Raw genomic sequence first — 20,291 nt, 5'->3', positions numbered from 1 at the left:
GGCTGCGCGCCCAGCGAGTACGCCGCGGCTGAGCCACGCCCCCTCCCCCGAGGGACTCCCAGGTCCGGGTGTTATTGGTCCAGTCAGCCGGAGCAGGGATGATTGACAGGAGCGGCCAGCTCAGCGATTGGCTGAGAGCCGGTATTCCCACAGCTAACGTAAACTGCATTTGTATTGGCCAGGGAAGGATTCCCCGCAGAATGTGAGCGGGCGAATCAAACGAGGGCTGTGATTGGTTCATCTTCAGAACAGAGGCGGGCACCTTGGGACGCCATCCCGGTTTCCGATTGGACAACGAGGTTGTCACTCTCCTCTAGGAGGCGTGGCCAGCGCTAATAAAGCCCGGGTCCCGCCGCGCGGCAACTGCAGCAAGTTGCAGCGCAGTTCTCGGTCCGGGCGGTCAGCGGGAGGCGGAGCTTGGCGGTTCCGTCCGCTGTCCGCCGCAGCGCCGTCCCGCCGCCGCCGCCGCCGCCGTCCCGCCCGCCGCGGCCTCCGCAGAGGGACCCGACCCCCCGCTCCCTGTCAGGAACATGTGAGTGGACTCTGATGTCGGGGTGCTGGACACCCCCCCCCCCGCCACCCCGGGCGCCGGACTCTGCGGGACGGAAAATGGCGCATTGCAGCAGCTGCGGCGTCGCGGGGGGAACCCGGCTGGGCCTCCGCCGCCATGCACAGCCGGGACGGGGGGGTGGGGGCTGCACCCCAGGGGCCGGGCAGGGGTCCCCCCCTCCCCCGTCCCGGCAAAGCAGCCCCGAGGCGGGACAGACAGACAGACAGCTGGAGCTAGGGATGCTCGTGCCCGTCCTGGGACTCGAACTCAGGGCCTGGGCGCTGTCCCTGAGCTTTTTCAGCTCTCCTACTTGAGCCCAACAGCTCCCCCTCCACCTGGTGTTTCGGGGTTCAGTGGCAGATATAAGAGGCTCACAGACTTTGCCTGGTCTTGAACCTCCATCCTCGGATCTCAGCCTCCCCCCCCCCCACACACACACCCCGGATTGTGAGCTTGGGACAATATGCTGCAGAGAGATTTGATGATTTATGTGTCCCTTTTCTCATTCGTGGGTGAAGTCCTGGGCTGGCTTGGGGCTGTCTTTGCATTATATAAGGGTGATAAGCGGTCCTGGGCCTGGTAGCGACTCTTTCTAACCCCCAGCCACCATCAGTAAGTGGAGTGAACCTCAAATCCTTCACCGGCCTTTGTGCTTTTTTTTTTCCCTGCAGAGATCTGCAGGGGTTTTTGTTTGTTTCTTTTATGCCGGTCCTGGGGCTTGAACTCAGAGCCTGGGCATTGTCCCAATCGCTTTCCCACTCAAGGCTAAGTACTCTGACCATTTGCACCACAGCTGCAGTTTTAGCTTTCTGGAGAGCAGAGTCTCACCGACTTGCCTGCCTGGGGCTGGCTTCAAACTGCGATCCTCAGATCTCAGCCTCCTGAGTAGTTGGGATTATAGGTGTGAGCCACTGGCGCCCACAGAATTCCGCAGTTATGACTAAAGATGACATTCTGGCCCGGCGCTGGTGGCTCCCGCCTGTCATCCCAGCTACTCAGGAGGCTGAGATCTGAGGATCGAGGTTCAAAGCCAGCCCTGGGCAAAAAAGTCTGAGGCTCTGATCTCCAATGAGCCACCAGAAAACCATAGATGTAGATCCGTAGCTCAAGTGGTGGAGCGCTGGCCTTGAGCAAAAAGAGCTCAGGGACAGCGCCCAGGCCCTGAGTTCAAGCTCTATGACTGACCAAAAAAGATGATGTTTTGTGCATTCTGGGCAGGCTCTGAGGTTGCATGCTGGAGAGAGGGCTCAGGCCTGTGGGCTCCCGGCCGAATTGGTGTAGGAGGCCGGCAGGGAGGTGAAGAAAGTGTGGCCACCAGGGAATCACAAGGGCTCTGACCTTAACCTTGACATTGGTCCCACTGTCCTGGATGGCTTCCAGCCTCCCCCCCCTCCCCCTGCTTCTTTCTCAGTGAGCGCAGCAGAAGGTGCCTTAAGCTAGCTCAGCAGCAGCACCGGACGGCTCATGGGTCCTCCAGCTTAATGTGTTTCTTTGTATGTTGGAGGAAAATGTGGCAGAGATTTCTTTTTAAAATGGGCATAATAAATAATAAATCAGCATCATCTACTCATCCGGTGGAGTCTGTCTCAGGGATGTATGCTTGATTTTCACACACGAGGGAGAAAAACTACAACGGGGGAAGGGAGAGGAGATTCTAAGGGTTCATGCTATTGTGATTAGTCAAGGGATTTCCTTTTAAGTGACTTTCTGACTAGTGTATTTTTTTCTGGGACTATTCTGGGGAGAGTTTTGGTGTTTGTGTGGATGCTGGGGCTTGAACTCACAGTTTGGGTGCTATCCCTGAGTTTTTGCAATCAAGGCTGAGCACTCTACCACTGGAGCCACAGCTCCACTTCCCGCTGTTTTCGTGGTTCATAGGTGATAAGAGTCTCGTGGAGTTCCCTGCCCAGGCTGGCTTTGAACTGGGATCCTCAGATCTCAGCCTCCTGAGTAGCTGGGATTACGGGCGTGTGTCACCATACTCGGCTCACAGTCAGGACGTCTCAGTGGCCCCCTGGGACTAATGCACACGTTGTGGCAGAACACTTCCGCTGGTTCCTCTGTGCCCCTCTCTCCCCCTCCCAGAATCCCCCGGGCTCTAGCATTCCTTCTATTAGCGCCTATCTATCACCTAACTGGAATCGCTTGGGTTGTACGGGGTGCAGCTAGATCCGACTGTGGTCTTGATTGCTGTGTGTCCGGCTCAACTCACTCACAGGTCCGCTCCACCAGCTCAGCCGCCCGCTGAAGGGACAGAAGGGGCCGCCCCCGGTGGGGGTCCCCCCGGCCCCCCTCCCAACTTGACCAGCAACAGACGATTACAGCAAACGCAGGCACAGGTGGAGGAGGTGGGTGAATAGCTGTGTCTGGGAGAGTTTCCTAACCCAAGAGGATATCATGTCTGTCTGTCTGTCTGTCTGTCTGTGTGTCTGTGTGTCTGTCTGTCTGGGAGCAGAGCATCTCTTTGAGTGACACACATGAGACTCGTGATCCGCCAGACATTGTTTTGCTCTGCCTCTCGGGGGAATCTCACCACCTGCTTGTTTGTATTTCTTCCTGGGACTTGAACTCAGGGCCTGGGCACCATTCCTGAGCTTCCCCCCCCACCCCTCAAAGCTGGGGCTCCCCTTGAGCCACAGCTCCACTTCGGGTTTTCTGGTGGGTTCGTTTGGAAGAGATGAAGAGGCTCGTGGACTTTCCGACCCAGGCTGGCGTGTGGAACCACGATGCTCAGATCTCAGCCTCCTGGGAGGCCGGGATGCCAGGCGTGCGCGGCAGCGCCCGGCCTGCAGCCGCTCCGTGTCTGCGTCCCCCTCAGGTGGTGGATATCATGCGCGTGAACGTGGACAAGGTCTTGGAGAGGGACCAGAAGCTTTCGGAGCTGGATGACCGAGCCGACGCCTTGCAGGCCGGAGCCTCCCAGTTTGAGAGCAGCGCGGCTAAGCTAAAACGGAAGTACTGGTGGAAAAACTGCAAGGTGAGTGAGTCCCGGGCTCCCTCCCAGAGCCTCCCCTTCGGGCGCAGGACCCACGTTGGCCACCAGGGTGCGCTAGAGCGTTAGAACCATTGACAAAGTGCTGCTCCCCCTCCTGGGTTGTTCAGAGTGATTAGCTCCCCCCAGCCCCGCCCCCCGCTGCTGGAGACCCCCCACAAATCCTCAGACACCCCCACAGACACACAGCAGCCCCGGTATTTATGTAAATGCCCGCCCCGTGTTTGGGGGTGTAGCCAAACCAGTCGATCACAGATGCAAACTCTGCCTTTTCCACTTTGGTTGTGTGTGTGTCTCCTAGGACTTGAACTCGGGACCTGTGCGTTGTCCCTGAGCTTTTCCCCTCAAGGCTGGTGCTCTACCCCTTGAGCCTCAGCGCCACTTCCGGCTCTGTGGTGCTTGCTTAGAGCTAAGAGTCGCAGGATCTTCCTGCCCGGGCTGGCTGTGAACATCCGTCCTCAGATCTCAGCCTCCCGAGTGGCTGGGACGGCAGGCAGGAGCCCGGCGCTAGGCACAGACGAAGCCAGCTGGGGGTGTGGGGCTGGAATTAGGGCCTTTGGGGAGCAGAGGCCGCAGGTGTCCGGGGTCCCGGGCGGTGGGTGGAGGGAAGATGGCCGAGGCCCCACGCTTTGTGTCCGCAGATGATGATCATGTTGGGGGCCATCTGCGCCATCATCGTGGTAGTTATAGTAAGTAAGTATCGCTGCGGCGGCTGCGGGGGGCACAGGGGAGACGCCCAGCCCTGCCTGCTGCTTGTCCCCCACCTGCGGTCTGGGGAGCGGGGGTGCTGTCACCCAGGTATGGACACCCCTGGCTGGGGGGGAGGAACCGGGGAGCCCAGGAACCCCGCTGATGGCTGTTGGGTAAGTGGTCTCCCCGGCAAGGCATTGTGGGTAGGGGCTGGCACCTGCTGATGTACGGAATGGAGATGGGGGAGGAGGGGGGAGGGGAGGGCAAGGGGGGGTCCGCTGTTTGTCCCTGGCTGAGGTCATGGGGTCAGAGGGAGATCTGGGGGTTCCTCTCACCGAGGCCTGGGTGCCTGTCAACTTGATGTAATTCACCCTCTTGTTTTCTTCTGTCTGTCTCTGTCTGTCTCTCTGTCTCTCCTCCATCCGGGACTTCCTGATTCCTGTGTCCAGTCTACTTTTTTACTTGAGAATGTGCCCCGCCCCCTCCCCTCTTCACGGCCGTGCGAAGTTCAAATCCTGCCCGCACCCCTGCGTCCCCCCCCCCCCGCTTCTCCAGCCTTCCCCCCCTTCCCCCTCCTCTTTGGTTGCTTTCATCAACTCCCCCTCCCACTAGAAACGGGGCTCCAGGACAGGCGTGGGGTCCCCAGCCAGCCTCTGCTGGGCGCTCACCCGGGCTCCCCCCAAAACTGAAAAGAGGGCAAGGGATGGGGGTACCCCCAAAAGTTCTCAGCAGCCGGTGGGAGACAGCACACGGTGGTCATGTTCCTCTTCCGTGTAGGTGAGCGTGGGCCGGGCACCCCTGTCTTTTCCGAAACTCAAGTCGCTTCTCCTAACCTGTCACCCCACAGTTTTCCCTCTTTGGGGGAGCGGGGCTCTCACCATTTTTAATTTGTTCCCCGTAGGCCTGAGAATAAGCACCTAGAGATTGCAGCCGAGTAAGGACCCCCCCCCGTTCCTTCTCCCAGAAGGAACTGTCTGTCTCTCCCTCTCTTTCCTCCTCCCCTCTGCGTTTTCTGGAACATTCTATGTCATGCGCGTGGGCACCCCATAATTGCATCCCGCCGAGGTCTGCGAGTCCGTGGATTGCCGTTTTGGGCGTCAGAAGGAAATCCCCCTCGTTGTACATTTTTATCTTCATTTTTGTCTGATTGCTGGGGATTTTTACAAGTGGGGCTCAGAGTCAGCCTCGGGGGGGTGCAAGGGTGCCCTGTGTCACGGGGGGGGGGCTCAGGCCTGCGCCCCAGCCTCTGGGACCCCTCAGCCCCGATGTGAATTCTCCTGGCCTCGTTCTCTTCCTTTGTTCCTGGATGCTTCACGCACACACCGTGGGCCCCAAGGACAGCAGGCTGTGTGGGGTAAACTGGGGGGCTGGAGCGGGGGGCGGGGAGCTGACAGAATGGGGACCCCACAGTCTCAGTCCTTCCTCTTCTGGTGGACGCCCATTTCTCACGTGGCAGCATTTCACCCCCCAAAACCATCCTTCTTTCCCCTTTTCTTCCCTGCTGCCTGCACCCCACATTCCCTCCTCCCTCTGCCCCCCCCCGCCCCTCCAGGCAGGCCTGAAGAGCTGGGAGGAAGGATGGAGGCCGCCCTCCCTCTCCTGGGGTCCCCCCAGAGATCTACCCACTAGCCTCTGATGCTTCCTTCAGGGAGACACCCCAGAAGCGCCCCTGGGCCCAGCCCTAGCTTGGAGGCCTCATTTCCTGGGGTCCTGGGCCCTGTGTTTTGGGGGGGGGGGCTGAGGCCATCTCCTTTTCTTTCATCGTCTTTGCGCGGCCCCTCCCGCCCACCACTCACGCGCATGCGCAGAAGGGCAAGCCCATCCCGCGCGGGCCCCCAAACACTCCACCCCTTCTTCCGTTGGCCACGAGCGGGCTGTGGGCTTTCCTCTGCGTGTCTGTCACCCGACCCTCGTGTCACACTGAGACAATGGCAGCATCTCCCTCTCCACCAAGGCATGTGGCTTCCTTACCAATCCATGTATTCCGCACAAAGGCAAAAAACAAACAAAAATACAAACTCCTCCCACCCATCCGGCTGGCTTCTTGTTTGGGGGGGGAGGGGGGACGTCATCAATGCCAGGGGCAGGAGGGGCTGAGGGACGGCAGCCCCCCCCCAGATCAGGGCTTTGTGGGAGGAAGTGACGTGTGTTGTGGGTGTTCGAGGCTGAGTCTCCAACTGGTGATGGAACCTCATACCACGAGCATCGGCCCCCCCTGCTGTCTCCTAGTCCCAGCCTGCCCACCGAGGCCGCCGGCACACCCACATCTTCCCCCTCATCTGCATACACCGTGTTTATTTTTATTCATTTATTTTAGTGCCAGTCCTGGGGCTTGAACTCAGGACCTAGGCGCTATCCCTGAGCTCTTTGGCTCAAGGCTGGCGTTCTACCACTTGAGCCACAACACCACGTCCGATTTTCTTCGGGTGGTTCATTGGAGATCAGAGTCTCAGGGCCTTTCCTGCCCGGGCTGGCTTTGAACCGCGATCCTCAGATCTCAGCCTCCTGAGTAGCTGGGATGACAGGCGTGAGCCACGGGTGCCGTTCCCGGTGGTGTCAGGTCTTGTAGAAGAACGGGCCTGCTCTTCCTTGCCAGAAGTGAGGAGGAGGAAGGTGGCTACACCGTGTACCTCAGGGGCTTGGCCGACCTCGGGAAGAAAACTAGGGAGAAAAAATGAAAAATGAAAAGGCAAAATGGGTCGCTTCCCGGTGCCACAGGAGGCTGGAACTCTGGAAGGGGGGCCTGAGCCCTGGAGGGGGGTTGAGGGGCGGGTCCTGCGGGGGGGGGCAAGCAGGTGTGGGGGAGCACTCATGGGAGCACTCACCTTGCTGCCTCTGGAGCACCCAGCACGACAGAACAAGAAGGAAGAAGATGGCGCTCAAGATGGTGCCCGTCCCTGTCCTGCTCTCTAGGGTGAGAAGGGTGGACACGTGGCGTTCACGTGCGTACGTGTTGACGTGTCCCCACCCTACCCCGCTCTCCACCCACTCTACCTCCTTCCTCCCCCCAACTCATTTATTTTGGGCCCTGGGATTTGAACTCAGGGCCTGGGCGCTGTCCCTGAGCTTTGCGGCTCAAGGCTGGCGCTCCACTACTTGAACCACAGTGCCACGTCTGGCTTTTTGGTGATCCCCTGGCCATAAAAGTCTCCAGGACTTTCCTGCCCGGGGCTGGCCTCCAACCATGATCCTCAGATCTCAGCCTCCTGAGTAGCTGGGATGACCGGCGCGAGCCACCACCGCCCAGGGAGATGGTTTAAGGCCTGAAGGGGACTGGTTATTTCCTCACATTTTCTCTTTGTCCATTTACCGGTCAAATAACCTCGGCTCCCTTAACCCTTGCAAGCCAAATGCATCTATAATACCAGGGTTGTGCCTGGCATGGTAGCGTACGCCTGTAGTCCCAGCTCTCTATGTGTAGTGAGCTGTAATATACAGCTGGCACCAAAGCAAAGCCATGGCGGTGGGGCAGGGGGGAAGGGGGGCACTCGGGGTACCTGGGCGTGGGTCCAGCCTCATGCTGGCCCGCAGGGGCTCCTCCAGGGAGCTGTGGGTGACCTCGCAGGTGTAGATGGCGCCCGCGGGGCCGGCGTCCACCCGCAGGGAGGAGGAGATGCTGTAGGTGCCCGCCATGCTCTGCCTGAGGCTGGAGAAGGAGGCGTCCGCCACCGGGGCCGGGGCCCCCCCCACGTCCTCCCGCGTCCACACCACCCCCACGTGCAGGGGGTAGTAGCCGCTCACGGTGCACACCACGGTGGGCGGGGCCGCTGTCTCTGCCACGCTCACCCGGACTCTGGGGGGAGCTGTGGAAAGAATGGGGGCATCAGGCCCAGCACCGTAGCGCACGCCTGTCATCCCAGCTCCTCAGGAGGCTGAGATCTGAGGATCGCCATTCAAGGCCAGCTCCCAGCAGGAAAGGCCGTGACACTCTGATCTCTGATTAGCCAGCAAAAAAGCGGGAAGCGGGGCTGTGGCTCAAGCGGTAGAGCGCCAGCCTTGAGCAATGGAGCTCAAAGACCGTGCCCTGGCCCTGAGTTCAAGCCCCAGGACTGGCCAAAAAAAAAAAAAAACAAGAACAAAAGGGAAGAGGAGGAGGAGAAAGAAAAAGGAGGAGGAGGAGGAGGAGGAAGAAGAGTAAAAGGCTGGGCTTGCCTTTGATGCTGGCCCTGGCACTTGAACTCATGGCCCAGACACTGTCCCTCAGTTTTTTAGTTCAAGGCGGGCGCGCTACTCCTAGAACCACAGCACCGCTTCCAGTTTTCTGGTGGTTCATTGGCGATCAGAGTCTCACGGGACTTTCCAGCCCAGGCTGGCCTCGAACCTCGATCCTCAAAGCTCAGCCTCCTGAGTAGCCGGGATGACCGGCGTGAGCACCGGCGCCCGGCTGCTCACCGTGGATGCTGAGCTGGATGACTTGCTGGGCTTGGTACGCCGTGGTGGTCACCTGGCACACGTAGGTCCCCTCGTCCTTCAGCGTGAGGCCGGCCAGGGTGAGGGTGGCGTCCCCGGCCGCCAGGAGCCGCGTGGGATCCAGCGCTGCGCCCTCCCGCGCCGCCTGCCCCTGCCCCGCCCAGCCGTACACCAGCTGCCCCTCGCCCCTGTGCTGTCGCCGCCAGTGAACGCTGAGCAGCTGCAGGCCGGGCGCCATGGAGAAGCCGCAGTGCAGAGCCCCAGGAGAGCCCAGCCGCAAAGTCAGAGACGGGGTCTCTGCGGCCACCAGGAATTCCACTGCGGGGAGAGAAAGAGCCACTTAATGCCACATCCTCAGGCCGGGCGCTGTGGCTCCCGCCTGTCATCCCAGCGACTCAGGAGGCTGAGAGGTGAGGATCGCGGCTCAAAGCCAGCTCAGGCAGGAAAGGCCGTGAGACTCTCATCTCCCATGAACCACCAGAAAACTGGAGGTGGCGCTGTGGCTCAAGGGGTAGAGCGCCAGCCTTGAGCACAAAAAGTTCAGGGACAGCGCCCAGGCCGTGAGTTCAAGCCTCAGGCCGGACACACACACACACAGCACTCACCTGCCGTCTTCACCGTCTGTGGGGGGCCGGGGCGTGGGTGCAGCACAGCATTCTCAGCACCCCCAAGAGCCTTCATGAGGAGAGAGAGGCTGGGCCCTGTTCCGGGCAGCTGCACCTGGGCGATGAAGCAGGGGGCCCCCGGGCTGCTCCCCAGGACGTAGGGGGCGATCTCGCAGCCCACCGGCTGCCCATGACACTCGGCGTGGACGAAGGCCGCGGCCCCGGGCACCCGGACCTGCTCCACTGCCGAGAAGCGCACAGGTGGCTGAGCAGCGGCGGGAAGGGGGGTTTGGGGGGGCAGGGGGAGATCTGGGGAGTCTCAGGGTAAGGCTTTAGTTACCTGAGGCTTGGAAGCTGGCCGAGGGGTCCCCCGGGGTCACTGGGTCCCCCTGGAAATCCGTGAGGCCTTCCAGGGAGCCGTCATCGGGCGCTGACACGCCCTTCAGCACCAGCGAGGCCTTCTCCCGGGGGCCCCTCGCTGCCCAAGCCCCCGGGGAGCCGCCCTCCGTCACCAAGAAGCAATCGAACACCACGTCCACCCGCCGCCATGGCGGCTCTGCCGCTGGGTCCCCTGAAGGGAAAAGCTGGGGTGAGTCTCCTCCCTTTTTGTGTGTGTGCTGGTCCTGGGACTTGAACTCAGGGCCTGGGCGCTGTCCCTCAGCTCTTCAGCTCAAGGCTAGCGCTCTAGCACTTGAGCCACAACACCACTTCTGGCTTTTTCTGCTTATGTGGTGCTGAGGAATCGAACCCAGGGCCTCAGGCATGGGAAGCAAGCACTCTACCACTGAGCCACCTGCCCAGCCCCTCTGGTCTCTTGATTAGCCAGCAATAAGCTGGACGTGGTGCTGTGGCTCATTGGTAGAGCGCCAGCCTTGAGTGAAGAGGCCCCGGGACGGTGCCCATGAGTTCAAGCCCCAGGATCCTGACAAAAACCAAAACCAACAAGGGGAACCACCCGCTACCCCCCCCACCCCCCAAGGCTGCCGGGCGCGGTTTGTCTTTCCCGAGAAAGAAACTCCCAGCCAAAATGACGCCCGGGCTCGGCCTGTCACCCAGCTACTCAGGAGGCTGAGGTCTGAGGATCAGGGTTCAAAGCCAGCCCGGGCAGGAAAGACCCTGAGACTCTGATCTCCCATGAACCACCAGAAAACACACACACATACACACACACACACACACACACACACACACATACACACACACACACACACACACACACACACACACACTGTGCGCCCTGGGAACCAGCTCTGCTTCCTGCCATTCAGGTGGTGGCTTCCCCTCCTCTCCCCTTCCCCTCCCCCTCCTCCTCCCCCTCCCCTCCTCTCCCCTCCCCCTCCCCTCCTCTCCCCTCCCCCCAGGCCTCCCCCTCCCCCCCCCCACGCTCACCCGCCGCGGCGGCCGCCGACAGCGCGGCCAGGCAGAGCCGCAGCGCCCAGCCCGGCGCCATGTGTGCGGCGGCCGCGGGGCCCCGAGCCCCGGCCCGCACTCCGCACCCCGCGCCCCGGCCGAGGAGCCCCGAGCCCCGGCCCGCACTCCGCACCCCGCGCCCCGGCCGAGGAGCCCCGAGCCCCGGCCCCGCGCCCCGGCCCCGCGCCCCGGCCCCGCGCCCCAGGCCCCGCGCCCGCCCGCGTCCCCGCCGCGCCGCTTCCCCTTTCACTTTCGTTTGCACCGCGTCATCCCTGCGACGGCCGCGAGACACCCCGAGACACCTGATCCCTGACCCGCACCCCGAGACACCTGACCTGCACCCCGAGACACCTGACCCCCGACCCGCACCCCGAGACACCTGACCCCCGACCCGCACCCCGAGAGGCCCCGAGAGGACCGGCCCGCACCCAGGTGCCTCGCGAGCCCCGGAGCCTGCGGGGCGTCCGCTGCCCAGGACCCCACTGCTCTTCCTGTGTGTGAGCGCCGCCGGCCCCGCCCCGCCCCGACGGCCCCGCCCCCGCCCGACGGCCCCGCCCCGCCCCGTCCCGACGGCCCCGCCCCGCCCCGCCCCGCCCCGTCCCGCCAGCCCCGCCCCGCCCCGTCCCGACGGCCCCGCCCCCGCCCCGACGGCCCCGCCCCCGCCCGACGGCCCCGCCCCCGCCCCGACGGCCCCGCCCCCGCCCGACGGCCCCGCCCCCGCCCGACGGCCCCGCCCCCGCCCGACGGCCCCGCCCCCGCCCGCCGGCCCCGCCCCCGCCCGACGGCCCCGCCCCCGCCCGACGGCCCCGCCCCCGCCCGCCGGCCCCGCCCCCGCCCGACGGCCCCGCCCCCGCCCGCCGGCCCCGCCCCGCCCGACGGCCCCGCCCCGCCCCGCCCCGTCCCGCCAGCCCCGCCCCGCCCCGTCCCGCCGGCCCCGCCCCCGCCCGACGGCCCCGCCCCCGCCCCGACGGCCCCGCCCCCGCCCCGACGGCCCCGCCCCCGCCCCGACGGCCCCGCCCCCGCCCGACGGCCCCGCCCCGCCCCCGCCCCGACGGCCCCGCCCCCGCCCGCTGGCCCCGCCCCGTCCCGCTGGCTCCGCCCCGTGGCTGCGCACAGAGCGGAGCGGCAGCCGGGCTCTGCAGCCCAAGGACCGACAGACACCTGGTATGGGGTGCCGGGCCCATGTGGCGCGGCGTGGAGGCGGGGCCAGCGGGGGCGGGGCGGGGCCCAGCGGACGGGGCGGGGCCAGCGGGACGGGGCGGGGCCAGAGGGGTGGGGCTGGCGGGGCGGGGCCAGCGTGGGGTGGGGTGGGGCCAGCGTGGGGTGGGGTGGGGCCAGCGGGCGGGGCAGGGACAGCGGGACGGGGCAGGGCCAGAGGGGTGGGGCTGGCGGGGAGAGGCCAGCGGGGGCGGGGCGGGGCCAGCGGGGGCGGGGCGGGGCCAGCGGGGGCGGGGTGGGGCCAGAGGGGCGGGGCGGGGCCAGCGGGGGCGGGGCGGGGCCAGCGGGGGCGGGGTGGGGCCAGCGGGGGCGGGGCGGGGCCAGCGGGGGCGGGGTGGGGCCAGCGGGGGCGGGGTGGGGCCAGCGGGGGCGGGGTGGGGCCAGAGGGGCGGGGTGGGGCCAGCGGGGGCGGGGCGGGGCCAGCGGGGGCGGGGCGGGGCCAGCGGGGGCGGGGTGGGGCCAGCGGGGGCGGGGTGGGGCCAGAGGGGCGGGGCGGGGCCGGCGGGGCGGGGCGGGGCCGGTGGGGCGGGGCGAGGCCAGCGGGAGGGGCGAGGCCAGTGGGACGGGGCGGGGCCGGCGGACGGGGGCGGGGGCCGGCGGGGCGGGGTCTGCGGGAGGGGCGGGGTCTGCGGGGCGGGGCCAGCGGGCGGGGCCAGCGGGCGGGGCCAGCGGGCGGGGCCGGAGGGGGCGGGGCGGGGCCAGCGGGAGGGGCGGGGTCGGTGGGGTCGGGGCCCGGCGGGGCGGGGGCGGGGTCGGTGGGGCGGGGTGGGGCCGGCGGGGCGGGGGCGGGGTCGGCGGGAGGGGCGGGGTCGGCGGGAGGGGCGGGGCCGGCGGGAGGGGCGGGGCCGGCGGGCGGGGGCGTGGTCTGGCCCGGCCCTTTGGTGTTGGGCCTTGGATGGCGCAGGGGTGCGAGGAAGACCGCGCTGTGCTGGGGCCTCAGCCGCCCTGAGCCGCAGAGCCTCCCCTCCCCCTTCTCCCTTGCCCCTCCCCCCCTTCCTGGGCCTGGCCCGTCTGTCTCTGGCGCTCACCCGCCAGCGGGGCCCTCCCTCCCTCCCTCCCTCCCTCCCGCTCCCTCCCTCCCTCCCTCCCTCCCTCCCGCTCCCTCCCTCCCTCCCTCCCTCCCTCCCTCCCTCCCGCTTCCTCCCTCCCTTCCTCCCTCCCTCCCTCCCGCTCCCTCCCTCCCTCCCTCCCTCCCTCCCGCTCCCTCCCTCCCTCCCTCCCTCCCTCCCTCCCTCCCGCTTCCTCCCTCCCTTCCTCCCTCCCTCCCTCCCGCTCCCTCCCTCCCTCCCTCCCTCCCTCCCGCTCCCTCCCTCCCTCCCTCCCTCCCTCCCTCCCTCCCTCCCGCTCCCTCCCTCCCTCCCTCCCTCCCTCCCTCCCTCCCTCCCGCTTCCTCCCTCCCTCCCTCCCTCCCGCTCCCTCCCTCCCTCCCTCCCTCCCTCCCTCCCGCTCCCTCCCTCCCTCCCTCCCTCCCTCCCGCTTCCTCCCTCCCTCCCTCCCTCCCTCCCTCCCGCTCCCTCTGAGCTCTGGTTCGGTTGGTTTGTTTTGTGGTCATTGGAGATGGAAGCCTTGGGCAGCCGGGCTCCCGCCTGTCACCCCAGCCACTCCGGGGGCTGAGATCTGAGGATCGCGGTTCAAAGCCAGCCTGGGCAGGAGAGGCCCTGAGCCTCTGATCTCCAGTGAACCACCAGAAAACCAGAAGTGGCGCTGTGGCTCAAGGGGTAGAGCGCCAGCCTTGAGCTGAAGAGCTGAGGGACAGCGCCCAGGCCCTGAGTTCAAGCCCCAGGACCAACCAAAAAAAAAAGCCAAAAGTACCTTTATTCATTCACTCATTTATTCCAGCACATTCTTTGGGCCCGTGGGAGAGGCCCTGGCTGAGTTCAGACCCCAGTGCCAGCCCCTGCGTCCCTGGGCCCCCCACAAGCCCAGCCTCTTCTGTGAACAGCCCGCTTCCCACCGCAGTCCCCAGACACCCTGAGGGGCCCCGAGGCCCAGCATGGCCGCGCGTGGAACCACCCAGAGGCCGGAGGCTCATCCCAGCCACTCAGGCGGCTGAGAGCGGAGGATCGAGGTTTGAGGCCAGCCCAGCCCGAGCAGCCGGGCCAGGCTGTGTGGTGTCACAGCCATTTCTCCAGGGATCTCATACCAGTGGCCAAAACCAACAACCCCCCACACATCACAGGGTGACCCAGGCTTTGCTCCCTGGGGTGCCTGTCCCCCCAAACCCCAGCAGGGGGGAAGGATCAGAGGAGGGGGGGAGAGGTCGCCTCTGGTCCCCAAGTCAGTCTTTCTTAGTAAAAGCAAAGTGAGTGTGGGAAATGTTCGCCAGAGTGTTCATTGATTTATTTATTTGGTCCGGGTCTCGAACTCGGGGCCTGGGCGCTGTCCCTCAGCTCTTCAGCTCTAGGCTGGTGCTCTACCACCTGAGCCACAGCGCCACGTCCGGTTTTCTGGTGGTTCATGGGAGATCAGAGTCTCATGGCCTTTCCTGCCCAGGCTGGCTTTGAACCGCGATCCTCAGATCTCAGCCTCCTGAGCTGCTGGGATGGCAGGCGGGAGCCACCGGCGCCCAAAGCAACTAAAGATGTGGTTTCGATGTCGTCTTTATTGGTGTGCGGCTACAATCTATAAATACATTTGTCCCCTCCCATCCTCGGGGACCCCAGTCCCCCCTCCCCGGCTCAGGGAGATGATCATGCACCAGTGCTCCATGAGCTTCGCCTTCCTCCCTGTCCCCCCCCCGTCCCCCCAAGTCCTTGGCCCTGAGGGGATCTGAAGCTGGGGCTCCATCCCGCAGACCTGGCCGTGTCCCGGCTCTGCCACGCTGTGTCACGCTCAGTCCTGGCGCTGTGTGACGCTCAGTCCTGGCACTGTGTCACGCTCAGTCCTGGGGCTGTGTGACGCTCAGTCCTGGCGCTGTGTCACGCTCAGTCCTGGCGCTGTGTGACGCTCAGTCCTGGTGCTGTGTCACGCTCAGTCCTGGCGCTGTGTCACGCTCAGCCAGGCTGTGTCACACTGTGTCACGCTCAGTCCCTGGCGCTGTGTGACGCTCAGCCGGGCTGTGTCACACTGTGTCACGCTCAGTCCTGGGGCTGTCACGGCAGCCCCGCGTTGGGCCTGGACCCGCAGGTGCGGCGGGCGGTGGCCTGAGCTGGTGCGGGTCCCGGGTGGGCGCTGGGCCTGGCCTGCTCGTCCTTCAGAGTCCGTCCTGCCCGGGGCCCCAGGCCCGAGGTGGAGGCTGCACGTGGAGGCCCCGGTGGAGGCCCTGCGTGGAGGCCCCGGTGGAGGCTCCGGTGGAGGCCCCGGTGGAGGCCCTGCGTGGAGGCCCCGGTGGAGGCCCCGGGGTGGAGGCCCCGGTGGAGGCCCGGTGGAGGCCCCCGGTGGAGGCCCCGGTGGAGGCCCCGGGGCGGAGGCCGGGCGCCGTGGCCGTCCTCACGCGGCGTGGCGGGCCTGGTCCCCGGCCTCCGCCCCGGGGCCTCCGAGCGCGGCCTCCGCCCCGGCCCCTGTCTCGGTCTCCGCCAGGTGCCAGGCCTTGCCGTCCTCCTGCGCCGGCCCCGGCGGCCCCTCCTCGGGCGTGGGGAACGGAGGCTCCGCCGCCCTCGGCGCCGCCGCCCGAGCCGCGCCCAGCACCGGCCCGTTGTAGATGTAGATGTTGCCGGTGACCGTGACGGAGCCGCCGGTGACGTGGATGCCGCTGGCGCCTGGGGGGGGGAGGAGGGAGGAGGAGGAGGGGGAGGAGGGGGAGGAGGGAGGGGAGGAGGGAGGGGAGGAGGGAGGGGAGGGGGAGGAGGAGGGAGGGGAGGAGGGAAGGGAGGAGGGAGGAGGGAGGGGAGGAGGGAAGGGAGGAGGGAGGAGGGAGGGGAGGAGGGAGGAGGGAGGGAGGAGGGAGGGGAGGAGGGAGGAGGGAGGGGAGGGAGGAGGGAGGGGAGGAGGGAGGGGAGGAGGGAGGGGAGGAGGGAGGGGAGGAGGGGAGAGGGGAGGGGGGGAGGGGAGGAGGGGAGGAGGGGAGGGGAGGAGGGGGGGAGAGGAGGGAGGGGAGGAGGGGGGGAGGAGGAGGGAGGGGAGGAGGGGAGGAGGGGAGGGGGGAGGGGAGGAGGGGGGGAGGGAGGGGAGGAGGGGGACCACTGCAGAGAGCAGCCTCAATCTTCTGTCCACCATCCTCCCAGCCGCCCAGCCCCCTCCTCCCCCTCCCCCTCCCCCTCTCCCCCTCCCCCTCCCCCTCCCTCCTCTCTCCTGGTACTGAATTCATGGCAGTGTGTTCTCCCCCCCAGCCGCGCCTCCAGCCCTGTGCTTTAGGTCTTCACGCATGCCTCTGTGTGTGTGTCTCTGTGTGTGTGTGTGTGTGTGTGTGTGTGTGTGTGTGTGTGTGTGCGCGTCTCTGTATGTCTGTGTGTGTGTATATCTGTGTCTGTCTGTATGTGTGTCTGTCTGTCTGTCTGTGTATATGTGTGTGTGTATATCTGTGTGTATCTATGTGTGTCTGTGTGTGTGTATATCTGTATCTGTGTGTGTGTGTCTCTGTATGTGTGTGTGTATATCTGTGTGTATCTGTGTGTGTGTGTCTGTCTGTCTGTCTGTGTGTATGTGTGTGTGCGTGTGTGTCTGTGTGCCTGTGTGTGTGTGTGTGCGTCTCTGTGTGTGTGTGTGTGTCTCTGTATGTGTATCTGTGTGTGTGTGTGTCTGTGCGTCTCTCTGTGTGCACACACACGCATGTGTCCGTCCTGGGATTTGAACTCGGGGCCTGGGCGCTGTCCTGAGCTTCCTCAGCTCAAGCCGGGCGCTCCACCGCATGAGCCACGGCGCCACTTCCGGCTTCTTGGTGCCATTGATCCGCGTCCTGGGCGGCCGGGTGATGGGCGGGAGGCCGCCCGCCTCCTTAGTGGGGAACTCGCTCGTGATAGGCCCACACCGCCCCTCCCGGGCGTTTCATTGGCTGAGATTGGGGAGGGGGCGGGCCTTGCGCACTTTTTGAGAGGCTGGCCTCAAACCTCGATCCTCCCAACCTCTGCCTCCGGCTGGACTTTTCCTTCCATCGGGACTGTCATCCTTTTCCTCTCCCCTGCCGTGGCCCGCAGGCCTGCCTCGACTTACCAGTGGCCACCGGGCCTGGCTCTCCTGCCTCCACCTCGGGCTCTCGGGGCGGGCCCACAGGGCTCTGCTGTTGGAGCCTCGCTGTCTCCAAGATGGGGGTTCTGGGGGTGCCCAGGGGAGGCGGGGGCACATCCTCAGGGTCCGGCAGCAGCGGCCTCACCAGGTCGGGGACAGGCGGGTTGACTTTGGGGACTGGGCCAGAGGAGAACTCCTCGGCCTGAGGAAGACACAGAATGGGCAGCTCCCTGGCTGTGCCCCAGGCCCTTTGCACTTGCTGTACCCCCCCCCACGCTGGTGCCCCAGGCCCTTTGCACTTGCCTCTGGAGCCCCCCCACCAGCCACCCCCTTACCTGTGGCCGCCTCTTGAGCAGGCTTCCTGCAAGAGAAAGTGAAACAGGCGTGCCTGACACCCCCACACCTCCACCTTCCTCCCCTCCAGCCCTCCATGGCCTCCAGCCTCTCCCATCTCCGTCCACTCTGGGATTCCGGGAGGGCCAAGCGAGAGTCCTCGCCCTCCCTGGTCTCCAAATGAGGGCCTGGGGAGGGCGGGGCGTGGGGGGAGCCGGGACCCGCCCCTTCCTACCCAGCTTCCTGCAGAGCGTTGGATGGCTCCTCCAGGCACAGGCGCAGGTCAGGCTGGAGACCAGGACCAGCAGGGCCAGGAGCGCCAGGGCCAGCAGGGCCGTGCCCGTTCCTGCTGGGGGGAGGGAGGGAAGGAGAGGGGCGGGGAGGGGGCGGACATCGCTCATTTCCATTCTGCACAACCAGGGCTGTGGGGAGGGGGCGCTCAGCGGGGTTCCGAGCTATTATGACTATTTTTATTTATAGTTATTTTGGGGTCAGTGGTGGGACTTGAACTCGGGGCCCGGGCGCCATCCCTGAGCTCTTCAGCTCCAGGCTGGCGCTCTACCCCTTGAGCCACGGCGCCAGGTCCGGTTTTCCGGTGGTTCCTTGGAGATCAGAGTCTCACGGACTTTTCCTTCCCCTAGCTGGCCTTGAACCGCGATCCTCGGGATCTCAGCCTCCTGAGATCTCGGCCTGGGAATGAGATTTCCCTTCTGGGTCTGAGACCGGATCTCAGGGCTGGGGGGTGAGCCTAGAGCTCACCAGGTAGCCCCAGGCCGGCCTTGGCCCTGGCCATCCGCCCCCCACGGGCGGGCCCAGTGCTGGGACTACAGGCATGTGCTACGGTGCCCGGCCTGGATCTCATTTCCATCTCCAATTTTTTTTTCCCTCCATCTCTAGGAGGGAGGACTCCAGTTTTCTATGTGCACACACGCACCTGGCGCATCGGGGGGCTGTGGGGGGCTTTGGCAGATCCTGTCGGTCTCCAGCGTGCCCGGCACTGCCTCTACTAGGCCTCGATCCTCGCAGCTGCGGAGGGAAGGGGCCGTGAGTCTCTGCTCTGCCCGGCCTAGCGGGGGGCCCTGGGGCCCGGGACCCCGGGGGGGGGGACACGGGGGTCCTCACCTCGTGTGCGGCTGGCAGCGGGCGCTGGGGGAGGAGGCGTTCTGGAAGAAGCCCGCCTTGCAGGGCAGGCAGCGCGCTGGGCCCTCTTCATGTTCACCTGCCGTGAAAACACGCACAGACCGGCTGCGGCTGCGGCTGGGCCGGCGGCTCCGTGGTAGAGCGCTCGCCCCGCGTGCATGAAGCCCCGGGTTCGAATCCTCGGCGCCGCACACACAGAAAAAGGCTGGAAGGAGCGGCTGGAGGCCTGTCACCCCGGCTGCTCAGGAGGCTGAGATCGGAGGATCGCGGTTCAAAGCCAGTCCGGGCAGGAAAGCACTCAGAAAACCGGGAGTGGCGCCGTGGCTCGAGGGGTAGAGCGCCAGCCTTGAGCTGAAGAGCTGAGGGACAGCGCCCAGGCCCTGAGTTCAAGACCCACGACCGACGACAACAACAAAAGAGCTTCAGGGCCTTTTCCTGCCCAGGCTGGCTTTGAACCGCGATCCTCAGATCTCAGGCTCCTGAGTGGCCGGGATGACAGGCGGGAGCCACGGCGTTCAGCCAAGAAGGGGCGTTTTATGACAAGGTGTGTTTCCTAGAGGAAACACTGTCCCTGCCTGTCCTTAAGACCACAGATGCCTGGCCTCCCCTGCCCGGCCTCCCTCAGCCTCCCCAGCCCAGCCTCTCTGATTCAGCCTCCCCCATTCAGCCTCTGTCCCCCGGCCTCTGTCCCCTGGCCTTCCCCAGCCTCCCTCTCCTGGCCTCCCTTGCCCGGCCTCCCTCCCCTGGCCTCCCTCCCCCGGCCTCCCTCCCCCGGCCTCCCTCGCCCGGCCTCCCTTGCCCGGCCGCCCCTGACCTGCCGTGTCCGCCTCCATGCCGGGCGGGCAGGGCGGCAGCGGCTGGCAGTGCACACACTTGGAGTCCCAGAAGACGCAGCTGGTGCCGGGCTGGCAGCGACACTGGTTCTGGTGCGTGCGGTTGCACGGGGCGACCTCTTCAAAGCCCAGCACTGCGGGGGGGGGGGAGAGGCGATGGGGGGGCGGATCAGAGACAGAGGGGTTCCCCAACCCCCCGCGCCCCTCCCCACGCACCCGCGTCACAGGGCCGGCACAGCTGGCATTGTTTCACGTGGTTCCAGTGCGCGTTGAAGGAGCGCTCGGGGCAGGCGGCGCACACGGTGTCCCGGGTCCCGTCGCATTGCGTGGACACGTACATGCCTGGGGAGGGGTGGGGGACGGAGGGGAGCAGGCCGGCCCGCCGGGAGCCCCCCTCCGAACCCTCTCTGCGGTGGCTGGCTGAGCGTTGCTGCACCTGCCTTTAGTCCCGGCCCTGCACGGACGCCCCTCTCTTTGTCTCATTCCCTTCCAGGCTGGGTTTCTTTTTGGGGGGAGGTGTGGATTCTTACCTGGGGGGCATCGGGTGCAGCACACCCCCACACGGGGCTCATAGTATTCTTTCTCCTCCTCCCAGCAAGTCTGGTTCTGCCTGGGCAGGCGGGCGGCCTACGGAGGAGAGAAAAAGCAAGGGTCAGAGGTCAGGGCCCCCCCCCAGAAACCGATATCTGGACCCCGCTCTCCCTCCCCCACCCCCTCACCATCGGGGACCCCAAGCCGGCCAGGACTCCACAGAGGATCCAAAAGAGAGGCGTGGAGGCCGGGCCACAGCGTAGACGCATGGCTGGCTGGGACGTGGGGGGGGGTGGGGGACCCCCCAACACCCAGGGTGCCCACACCACGGTGGAGGCTGAGCAGGAGGAGAGCGAGACCCTCCAAGATCAGGGGGGGAGGCTGGGGGCCGGCGAGGCTGGGCCTCCAGAGGGGAGGCCAGCGGCCAGGCCGGGCCTCTGGGCCTGCAGCCGCCGGCTCAGGAAGTGGAGGTGGAG

General features: G+C 65.9%; 3 protein-coding genes across 6 annotated transcripts; 1 reads left to right on the top strand and 2 right to left on the bottom strand.

Moving 5' to 3' along the window:
• Positions 1–377: 377 nt before the first annotated feature.
• LOC138815613 (vesicle-associated membrane protein 1) lies at positions 378–6,254 on the top strand. 3 transcript variants are annotated; one of them, XM_070005015.1, is made up of 5 exons: positions 378–532; positions 2,769–2,898; positions 3,369–3,527; positions 4,184–4,235; positions 5,134–6,254. In XM_070005015.1, coding segments are annotated over exons 1-5 (363 nt in total). In that variant the 5' UTR covers positions 378–530; the 3' UTR covers positions 5,154–6,254. The 3 variants fall into 3 exon arrangements, with proteins under 3 accessions (XP_069861116.1, XP_069861117.1, XP_069861115.1); XM_070005016.1 differs by having other exon boundaries at positions 4,682–6,254; XM_070005014.1 differs by lacking the exon at positions 5,134–6,254 and having other exon boundaries at positions 4,184–4,469.
• A 258-nt stretch (positions 6,255–6,512) lies between these two features.
• On the bottom strand, positions 6,513–10,751 carry Tapbpl (TAP binding protein like). Its single transcript, XM_070005013.1, has 7 exons — positions 10,637–10,751; positions 9,588–9,818; positions 9,248–9,490; positions 8,625–8,960; positions 7,730–8,035; positions 7,058–7,141; positions 6,513–6,893 (listed from the first exon to the last, which is right to left on the bottom strand). The coding sequence occupies exons 1-7, from the start codon at positions 10,695–10,697 to the stop codon at positions 6,850–6,852; spliced, it is 1,305 nt and encodes a 434-aa protein (XP_069861114.1). The 5' UTR covers positions 10,698–10,751; the 3' UTR covers positions 6,513–6,849.
• A 3,706-nt stretch (positions 10,752–14,457) lies between these two features.
• Ltbr (lymphotoxin beta receptor) lies at positions 14,458–20,277 on the bottom strand. 2 transcript variants are annotated; one of them, XM_070005011.1, is made up of 10 exons: positions 20,004–20,277; positions 19,815–19,911; positions 19,501–19,626; positions 19,266–19,418; positions 18,434–18,530; positions 18,246–18,337; positions 17,547–17,660; positions 17,314–17,339; positions 16,964–17,180; positions 14,458–15,573 (listed from the first exon to the last, which is right to left on the bottom strand). In XM_070005011.1, exons 1-10 carry the CDS (start codon positions 20,082–20,084, stop codon positions 15,305–15,307), a joined length of 1,272 nt encoding a protein of 423 aa, XP_069861112.1. In that variant the 5' UTR covers positions 20,085–20,277; the 3' UTR covers positions 14,458–15,304. The 2 variants fall into 2 exon arrangements, with proteins under 2 accessions (XP_069861112.1, XP_069861113.1); XM_070005012.1 differs by having other exon boundaries at positions 17,547–17,657; positions 20,004–20,276.
• Between the last annotated feature and the right edge of the window lie 14 nt (positions 20,278–20,291).

Source organism: Dipodomys merriami, unplaced genomic scaffold (assembly GCF_024711535.1).
Source record: "Dipodomys merriami isolate MVZ:Mamm:240054 unplaced genomic scaffold, mDipMer1.0.p SCAF_654, whole genome shotgun sequence".
Lineage (NCBI taxonomy): Eukaryota > Metazoa > Chordata > Mammalia > Rodentia > Heteromyidae > Dipodomys > Dipodomys merriami.
The sequence above is the reverse complement of the archived record's forward strand: the minus strand, read 5'-3'. Positions and strand labels throughout refer to the sequence as shown.